Genomic DNA, 11,022 nt, shown 5'->3' on the forward strand with positions numbered 1-11,022 from the left:
AATGGTTAAACCGTGTTGCTTGTCTGCATGAATCTTACTCTCCACGATTGTCTATTGGACTATATTCAGTTAGGGTCTTCACTGTTTGAAGGACTCCCTCAGGAAATTAGCCAGAGCCTGCTGCAACATAGAGGCGAGTGAAGCAGCGTAACAATTGCCTTCCGTTTTGGTTTGTTTTAGATGTTTACAGAGGATGTGACCAAAGAGACGCCAATGGAGGTCAAAGAAGTCCTCCACAAATGATAGAACATCGGATGCACGGATTATAATGCATGCTAGTCCAGCCTAGTGAGGATGGCAGCAGCATCATGAGGTGCCTCAACTGTTGGCCTCCTATCCTGAATAGAACAACAAATGAAATGAAATACCTGCCAGAATTTTCTGTTTCCCTCAATTCTTTGTCTACTTTCATCGATTTAGCCTGACCTTGTTCAATGCTGCCAGCCTATTGCAACTAAAATTTCATCCTGCTTCCGAGCACCACAACCACCACCAAGCATCCTCCTGGAAATGGCACAAGTTCAAGGTTCAGTTTTAAGAGGCCAAGTTGCAGAACGATGTGGTTAGGGATAAAATGTTGACAAGAAGAAGATTGGAAATTGTATCCCCACGCGCATTGCTTGGTTATGTAGGAGTAAGACAAAAAGAGAGTGGTTTTACACTTTAAATGGCTTCATTTGAGCCCTATGTGCAACTTGTAAGCCAACCTGAGGAGTTAATGATTTTTCTTCCTGAGTACACAGAAATTTGGTGAAATCCTTATCTGCAGTCTGATCGGCCAAATTCATAAGCATACTTTCAAGATCAGAAATATGCGATCAAGATACTACTGTGATTTGCATCATTGAATAGGTCTTCATGTTTTTTTAAGGAAATTAGGATGCAATTTCATCGTGTTGAAAATCCACTGTTGAACATCAAGCGTGTTCCAATTGCACTTTTGTCTTTCTTTTACCTTTCCGTTGTGATTTCAGAGACACAAATAAGTTAATACATATACTCAAGTCAACCACATGTCCATGGCATGAGAAAATTGATACAAGAACAATGAGTTGAAATAAGAATTGTATGTCGTGCCATCAAGTACAATGGGAAGAGAAATAACAGGTAAAGATGCAAATTTTTCTTGTTTGTTCTTTATCAACTTTGCTGTCAATAATTTCACATGTAAATAAATCATCGTTCCAGATTTATCATTTTGGAATCCAAACAGCAGAGATAAAGTTAGCCATCGTGTAGCATCAATGGTCCATAGGCTCGACTGCAGTTTTGAAGAGAAGGACGTAAACCTTGTCAATTGAAAAATACAAGAAGCCTCCCAGAGAATGTGTGACATATGAGCCGAAGCTGGTCCCTACGATGCAGTGCCAAGCCGGACCATATGATGAGTCAAATTCCTGTTAATCAAGCAGAAAAATCATCAGCTGTTTGTGTATTGTAGCTTAAGCAACAAGGTTTGCAATGGAGTTCTAAACAATCCTAACAATACCCTTTTCCAACAAGAACAAGCAGCACAGCAATTGCTGGTGTGATGGTATCCTAACAATTAATGAGAACTAAAGTTCTTAGTGCCAGCATGAAATATAGTTTGCAAGAATGAAAATTCAATGAACCAAAATCGATGTTGTAAAGTAATATAAACCGAATTTTCATTATGCAATAGAATATAAATAGCTAGATGTGCATAAGTGGAAGTGGACTGCTTGGTACTTGAATACAAAATCTCTCTATTGTTTATCAAGGTGGTTATGCCCAGTATATGCTAAATCAGTAGTCATGAAAAATATTTGGTAAAATAGTAGAAAGAACATTCACTAATCCATCCATGGAAGAACACAAATATATATATATATATATATATAAGACAGTAATTTTTGGTGATACAGTAAAAAATGAGTTTTTCAATTACAAATACCTAAGATGTGCAGAGCTTCTGCCCAGTTATTAAATTTTATGATGAGAATGAGTGGCATACACAATCACATCCGTTAAAAAACTATGTATAACTATTTGTTCCTTGTAGTAAATTTATATGTGTAACAAAATATCCTTTGGTTCAAATGAATGAGAATAAAATATAATCGCTTCTTTCTTCTTCGGTGTGGGAGTATAACTGTAGAAGTACAGCCTTACACCAACATGTCAAATCCCGTCTTTGCTTGAAATTTCCACAGATTCTTACAAGAAGGTGAAACAAAGAAAAGAAAAGGAAATAAAAAGAAAAAAGTTTGTATACAAAGTACAGAAGTGATACCAAAAACAGAGGCTACAGAATGATACCAAATGATAATTTTAGTGACACAATTATGACAGGGACTAGTATATATGAGACATCAGAGTATGATAACAAGGAGAAAAGAGGAAGATGAACAATCTACAAGTGTTCCCCAATTCGAGAGCATTTAGTTGCTAATAGAAGTCAATATCATATGTCACTAGGCCTTCCTAACAATGTTTGAGATGATTGTACTATAAAGCCACACAAAAACATAAAATCTTAACTAATTATGAAAACAAATTCCACAATATATGTGTGTGTGTGTGTGTGTTTGAAAAAATCATCTCCAAGCCAAAGCTTGGACTGAATTAATTAAACCATCCTAAACTTTTAAAGAATTTTGATCAAGAAAGATAACTCATAAGTAAAAGAGCTTTAGATAGCTAAATAAGGGGTAGTTAAATAAACCTATTAACCACCATAGGCTCTAAAAGCTTAAGATATTAGAGAGGGTGTAATGTTAATAATTATATTCTCTAACAGGCTCCTCAGGTGTGGTCTACCTTTTGTCCAACATGTGTTTTAACTTTTTATTATCACGGTGATGGCGAGGTTTAAATTTGAGACTTTTTACCTTTAATACCATGTTAACAACTATCCTATCTAAAAGATTAAGCTATTAGAGAGGGTGTCACTTCAATATTTATATCCTCTAACAAAATCATGAACTCAAGAGCGACATACAGCAAAATATTCTGGTTCATTGTCATGTCCACAAACATGATTATGAGGTTGTAGGTTTGTGGACGGGGGAAAGACCAAACTTCAACTTTCAAGGTAAAGAAATGCTGTTTCCATTCCACATTTAACCAAAATTTTAGTTAAATGAATTTGATGATTACCAAACAAGAAAAAGCTTTAAACTTTTAAAGCTTCAAACGGATCATGATTTTGATAACCATCTCATGGTAGCACATCAAAATTTCAACAATATCCTATAGTGTATCCACAATGACACTTCAAATAAATCATTCATATAAATTATGGTTATGATTATACAATGACAAGAACAACCACAACAACAAAAAATGGGAAATATTCACAGCTAAAACATTAAAAGACACAACAATGAAAGTGAAGAGAGAAAATTATTTTCAATCGAGTTAACACAAACAGAAAACTATCAATTGGACCACTTTTAGGTGAAGGTTACCGAAGAGCCTTCCCTGTAAACTCTAAACACTAACAATCTCAGATAAAAGTAAATATCACAATTGAGAAAGGTAAAGAATTTTCTTAGCTGAATCTAACACTAATGAACACTTGGACCACCTGCACACATACATATCTATTTCCATATATCTCTTTATATATTCAGTACCCTCATTCCAAACATTCAATTGAAATCCAAATACCCAAAATAAAAAAATCTCAACTGAGAAAGCTGAAAAAAGAGAAACCTTTTAAAGTCATGTCTTCCATACATAAACAATTGGACCACCTTTAAGAAGGAAGCCTAGTTTGCTAAAGATAGAGGAAATAAATTATTTGAGGTTAAGCAATCACAAATAGTAATAATAAATTGGACCACATACATATGGAGGTACTCAATACAATTTAATGTGCTCTAAACAATCAAATTTAAAAAGTGTGATCACAACTGATATAGAGGGGATGTTATCCATAAAAAAAAAAATTAAAAAAAAAAAAAAGAAAAGAAAAAACCTTCGATAAAGAAGTGAAAATTACATACAAGAACGATGAAAAAATAAGTATTTTTCGCTCAATCTTACACTACAGCACACTCGAACCACCTATAAACGAACTTACCCAAAGCTCTTTGCCTTTAAGATTCAAAATATACAATGCATTCAATATCATTCAAGTTAGAATATACTGTAATAAATTTTAACCACGGAAGACAAGAGAAAATAAAAACATTTCTTACTTAATTACCGAAAAAAAAAAAAAAACATTTCCAATACAGTCTGACACCAAATAACAATTGGACCACCTGTAGATAAATTTACAGCATACCATTTACAGAAACCATTCTGGTCATTAAGCCGTTATTCCATTTGTTCTAAACTTCTAATACATAGAAAGAAAGACTAGAATCGAAGGACACAAAGGGAAGGAAAAAAAAAAGAAGAAACCTACAAATTTACACAACATTCTTATTTGTAAAAATTCAAAATTGATTTATCTAAAAGGAATGAAAGTTCCAGCTCAATCTGGCTCAACAACAAAATTGGAGCACTTGTATAGAAAATTAATCAATACCCATTAAACAATTCGATCAATAATCCAAACCAAACCCTTTAAAAAAAAAAAGAAAAAAGAAAAAAAAAAAAAGGATAAAGATGACAAATGAGAGAGCAGAAAAGTCATGAAATTGGGTAGGAGTTACCTTCTTAAGGGCAAGAGCGAGGCTTTTACTGTCAAGCTTTGCAGGCGTGGAGTCAAGGTTGTCCCTGGCACACCTAAAGGCTCTGTTTTGCAGAGCCACGGGCATGTCAGAGGCTCGAACACGAATGTTGAGGCGTTCATGGTGTTCTTGATGCTCTGTAGATTTCTTCTTCTGTATCAGACTGTTCAAAAACTTGCTCCTCCTCTCTAACTCCTCCTCTGCTCCCTCCATCTTCTCATTCCTCTCTCATCTCTCTCTGTGAACTGCTTTTTGATCGGTGGCTACTGCTGGGTGTAGTACGAGAGAGACGATGTGAGAGAATGTAGAGAGAGAGAGAGAGAGAGAGAGAGAGTGGGGGAGAAGAGCAACAAGCCACCAACAAAAGTCTCGATTGTAATGTTAACTTTGGCTTTTCCTTTTCGAGCCTTTTATTTTTAACTTTCTCTTTTCAAAAAAAAGGAAATTTTGTCTATGAATGCGTTTTGTTTGCATTGACGAGGCTGTTGGGTACGGTGTAGCATATATATATATATATATATATGTATATGTATACGGGCTAAAGTCATAAAATACCCTTATTATTTTCAAAAACTATCAACGAACCACTTCAATTAAACAAACTATCATATTATCTTTGATATTTTAAAAAGTCTATCATATCACTCCTCACCGTTAATTTTTGGTCTAAAAGTAATAAGATTAAATCATGTTATTGTCGCGTGCATAATATTTTACTTTAACCTGACCATATTACCCTTTTAATCACCTAAAGACTAAATTGCCTTGTCTCAATCTAAATAATCTATCTTCTTCAACAACATTAGTGTTCAAACTCCATGTGTTTCAATGTGCATCAATAGTGACCAATGTGAGCTCCAAACAAACAACGCCAACCAAATTTCAGAGATTAGTCCGGCGATAATACAAGACCCAATTCGATAAAGCCCGAATAATCTCCACGGACGTGCATGAGCTTTTATTGGTGACCGAACCGAAAAGCTCACACCCAACAGCAACGATTCAAATGACCTCAACCCAGTAGCTTCCATTGATACTGGTGAGTTCCTTTTTTATCCGGTGCACTCATTTTCAAAGAGTCTCAGCAACTAAACCAGTGAGAAGGTTTGATTAAATAAAGACCCAATAGATTGCTTCAGTCCGACGACACCTCAAGCCCTCCTTGGCGAAACCCAGTTCAGTCCTGCGACGTCTCAAGCGACCTTGACCTAATTGCAGTAACCAATATCCGGTGAGCTTCTGAACAACAACAGAAACGAACGGATTCCCAAATCCATGCACTATCTCTGGTGAACAGATACAAAGTTGCAGACGTCCATCGGTCCATGCAAACTTCATAAACACTGGTAATATGAACTGAGCATCCAGCGAGCTAAACCCAATGACAAGTACCAAGTTGTTGCAAGACCCACATTGACGTACTCCATCAACAACCAAAACTAAAAGCTCCGTTAACAGGAAGATCGACGAGACTAGGGGTGGCAATTGGTTTTGGCGTGTCGTGTTCGTGTCGACATGATTACGGCAAGAACATGATTAGGGTCGACACGAACACGATACGATTATTAATCATGTTTAAGACCCTTGACACGAATACGACATGATTATTATACATGACACGACACGACACGCGTAAATTGTTTAATAAATGAGTCAAGACTTGACATGTCACGAAAAGACACATTTATGTCATTTTTTAGACGAACACGACATGTTTATTCTACACGTTTAGCTAAGTGAGTCATTTTTTATACAAACACGACACCTTTATCTGACATGTTTAGTTAATCGGATTAATCGTGTCATAATCGTGTTTATAGGATTAAACACGAACACGACACGTTTAGTTAGCGGGTCAATCCATGTCGACACGAACACGATTAGCTCAATCCCAAACCCTCTTATCTCGTGTCGTGTTAGTGTGTCAAATATTATCATCCTTAGGCGAGACCCAGTTCTGCGAGGCTTACCCATTTCAATCATCATCCAGCTAGCTATACTTCCATACATGCGCATTCGGTGAGCCTTGATACACCCAACGGAAAGCTTCTTCAAGAAACCCAACTTCGGCGAGCTTCATTCCAGTCCAGCCAAACAGTTTCTATGAACTACTTATATATATAGGCGATATTTGAAGAAACATTTCTTGGATTTTAGTTTGTTAATCCTTTTCAAAAGCTGTTATTCCAAGAATTGTTTGTTAATCCTTTTCAAAAGCTGTACCATTCACAAAGGATCATGGGCGATGGTATTTAATATGGCAATTAGGTACTAAGTTCATTCTTAGCCAAAATAATTCAAGAGTTATTGGCCTCTCTTATTGCAAGAAAAATTAATCAGGAAATTAGGTACTAAGTGCATTCAATTGTATCACAATTACTTACCTTTCTGACTTTTAACCACTGCCATCCTTTCATACACGAGTCTGCTTTCCACCGGTGATCTATTCCACCCAATAATATTCTATTCGTGACCTGTATTAGTTCATTTGGAAACAAACCACTAACAATCATAGCCCAACAACACCACTCCACTGGTCAAGTTGATTAGTTTCACAAGAAGGTCATTATTATCGTTTAAAATCAACATTTTCAGTTTAATAAAATATAAATATATTATCAAGGGCATTATTGTCATTTTACAACAAGTTAACTATCCTCCCACAAAAAGTGGATAATTAATTCAGGAATTTTTTTTAATAATTGAGAGAGTTATATGTTGTTTTTGTAAACAACAAAGGATTTATATGATTTTAACACACTCTCTCTCTCTCTCTCTATATATATATATATATAGATATATATAATTATAAATACTTCCTTAGTGTAGGACAAATCATAATGGATGGATGTTTCGCAATCCGACTTAAAAGTTTAATGTGTCAGGTTGGACTAATACCCAACTCATTCATACCCCTTTCACTTTTTATCGAGATCCAATGTAGAATAAGTCTCCTTTTGTAACAACTAGGTTAAGGACACTATAATTTTTTTTTAAGACTAGTAATAAATTAAATTTTTGATTTTTTCTTTCATTTAAGTTCGGAAGTACTAATAAACTTTCATTTATGTTTTTACTAAATAGAAGTAAATTTTTGCAATTAGGAATTATTCAAAAATTGGTATGTAATATAATTTCTCATATATTCCTTTCTATTCTATAATAATTAGAAAGCGTATCTATATATCAAGTATATATTAATTTATTAAATCACATATTTGGGTTTGAATATTTCTTACATATTTAAAAATTAGTATTAATGTCGAATAATTTATTTGACATCTCCAAAACAGTCTCTGTAAGACTTGTTATAAGTCTCACCATAAAAAAATCAAAATAAGGTTCTCAAAAGTGTCCTTTTTAGAAGCCAAGTGCATGTAAGACAAACTGATTCTAATGCGTGTTTAGTAGCTTTTTAATAATATTTCTGAAGTTGAACTTTCGAAGATACCACTATAAGTGTCATTATCAGCTTTATTTACTAATTTATTTATTTTTACTGATTATCATCCTTACTAATTACTAAAATTATTATATGAACGCACGTAGGGTTAGGGTTTAATCAAAGATTATCGGCTGCAAATCTCCTTTCAATTTAGAGTTTCATCACCATAAATATAAGAAGTAGGGCCCAATCTATTGGCCTTAGCAGACAAAGCAACGAAAATCACGGCAAAAGAAAATGTTTGTGGGCCACTTTCTTCATCAAAAATTCCTGAAAATGGGTCGGGTGTACTGGTAAAGTTCACAATTTGCTCCATCTGTCCAATACAACAGGTTTGGAGCACTTTGAACAATCAATCAATAGAGAGACAGAGAACCACCAGATCACTCTCTCCGTTTCATATTACTAGTTACCAACTTAAAAAATTTTAACTCATAATTTTTATAAATTAAAATTATTAAAATAGACCTGTAACGTAGGTATATTAAAAAAATATGACTAAAAATGACATCAAATAAAAAATAAAAAATGGTAGTGAATCAAAATTTTCGAAATTAATAACTATTATAGAACGGAGATAGTATATATATATATATATATATATATATATATTAGAGTACTACTATCGATTCCACATTCTCTGTCCCAAAATATTTGTTCAACGTGAGAATTGTAACTCCCAAATTGTGAGCCATTGAGTCACAATTCTCAATGTGAACAAGTATTTTGAAACCGTAAATTTTTTATCCATCTTTTTATTTTGAGATATCTCAAAATACATGTCCTGTTTAAAAATTAGATATACTATTTTTTTATATCATTCTCAAACTATCCCTTTTTATATTGACTAGTGCATTACAATACTCTTTTGTCTTTTAAGAAGGATAAACTTAAAAATTTACTCTTAACAACACAATAAAAAAATATTAAAATTCTACCACCATAAAAAGTGGGAGTATAATCCATTCAAAAAAATTTGTCACATAAAGAACGTTAGGGATATACTGTATATATTTTTTCTCAATTGGTAGTCACTCGCATATCTTCATTGGCACAGTCAAACTTTTGACCTCCCTTTAAAAAGTAAGAATTTGATACCTCCATTAATTTATTGGTATGTACCGTATGTTAGAGATATTATTAAATACACTCACTAAATCTCAAGATAGATCAAAATAATGACCCGAAAATCTCCTGCGGTGCTTAATTTGTCCTAACTTTAAAAAAAAAAAAAAAAAGGTACCCTGTACCTATCATAAAAGTTCAAACTACTCACTCGAATTACTCTGCATCAATTTTCATGTTGTATGATTTTAAGTGGTGGAATATCTTGTACTATCTTAGAGGAGTAACATCATCTTCTCATTCAGAGTATGCAATCAATATGAGATCATTGCGTGATTGAATGAATAAAGTTCCACAATTGTGAGAATGACATTTACCAAAAAAAAAAAAATCACACACCAAAGGAATTCCACAGAATTAAGAAAAATTTATATTTACATTCGGTTAGAAGTTTAAAAAAAGAAAGTAATTTATTTTAAAATTTTGTTTTTTACTTTGGTTAGACTAAATAAAATAATTATTTATGCATTGAGAATTACTATTCAGTTCAAAGTGTCCTACAAGATCTTATTTTAAAAAACCAAATTATCCTTCTTCAATTAAATAATCACTCAAAAAAAAAAAAAAAAAAAAAAAAAAGAAGAGAAAGGGTGAGGATAGAACTCACTGTAGAACTCCATTTAGATGAGTTTAATAAAGGAAGATACCAAAAGCTTGTAGAGAGATTGATGTATTTAGCACACACGAGATCGGATTTGGCTTATGCATCGAGCATTGTTAGCCAGTTTATGCATGATCCGGGAGAGCAACATATGAATGCAGTTATGTGCATTTTGAGGTATTTGAAACTGGAAAAGGAATTTTGTTCACTAAAAATGCTGGTTATCAAAACATAGATGCATATACTGATGCTGACTGGGCTGAAGCTATAGATGATAGGCGATCTACTTCTGGATACTTCACTTTTGTAGGAGGTAATCTTGTTACATTGAGAAGCAAGAAACAAAATGTTGATGCTCGCTCGAGTGCCGAAGCTGAATTTAGAGGTATAGCGCTTGGACTTTGTGAAACTTTGTGATTAAGACTTCTCTTGCGGGATTTGGGTTATCTACCTGGGCAACCGATTTGACTATATTGTGACAATAAAGCAGCATGTGATATTGCTCATAATCCAGTTCAACATGATCGTACAAAGCATGTCGAAATAGACAGATTCTTCATTAAGGAAAAGTTGGATGGAAAAATTGTGGAGTTGCCTAAGATTCGATCGGAGGATCAACTAACCAACATTCTCACCAAAGCAGTCTCAAATCAAGTGTTTTTAAAAATTTTAGACAAGTTGGGCATGTGTGACATCTATGCACCAACTTGAGGGGAGTGTTGAGATTTTATTTTTTGTAATCCGAGATTATACAGATTGTACAACTGTAGGATTGCATTATTTTCTTCTTAATTTAGAGTTAATTGGTAGGTAATTAGTTTCCTGATTATGGTATATTTAGTTACCTATTTTAGCTAGATATTACTCTATAAATTGAAAGTAATACCATCGTGAATAATATTGAATTGAGTTTTGATTCTCATATTCTTTCTTTAAATTTCAAGACTTAAATCTTGTTCTCAATACTTTTTAATCTTTTTATCAACACCTTAAATTTTGTTCTCAACACTTTTTAATCTTTTTATCATCACCTTTACTAATAATCTTTTTTTCAACACGTTAAATCTTGTTCTCAATACTTTTAAATATTTTTTCTCGACACCTTCAATCTTGTTATCAAAACCTCATTTTTTTCCTCAACACCTTTAATCTTATTCTCAACCTCTTTAATCTTGTTCTCAACACACCCTTTTTTTTTTTTCAAC

The 11,022-nt window shown here is 33.6% G+C and overlaps 1 protein-coding gene across 1 annotated transcript; it reads right to left on the reverse strand.

Annotated features, from left to right (window-relative positions):
- Positions 1 to 975: 975 nt before the first annotated feature.
- LOC132302492 (uncharacterized) lies at positions 976 to 5,016 on the reverse strand. The gene is made up of 2 exons (XM_059799377.1): positions 4,629 to 5,016; positions 976 to 1,397 (listed from the first exon to the last, which is right to left on the reverse strand). The coding sequence occupies exons 1-2, from the start codon at positions 4,857 to 4,859 to the stop codon at positions 1,242 to 1,244; spliced, it is 387 nt and encodes a 128-aa protein (XP_059655360.1). The 5' UTR covers positions 4,860 to 5,016; the 3' UTR covers positions 976 to 1,241.
- Between the last annotated feature and the right edge of the window lie 6,006 nt (positions 5,017 to 11,022).

Source organism: Cornus florida, unplaced genomic scaffold (genome assembly GCF_030987335.1).
Source record: "Cornus florida cultivar Cherokee Brave unplaced genomic scaffold, ASM3098733v1 CherokeeBrave_3.0.0_Hap2_Chr04, whole genome shotgun sequence".
Classification (NCBI taxonomy): domain Eukaryota; kingdom Viridiplantae; phylum Streptophyta; class Magnoliopsida; order Cornales; family Cornaceae; genus Cornus; species Cornus florida.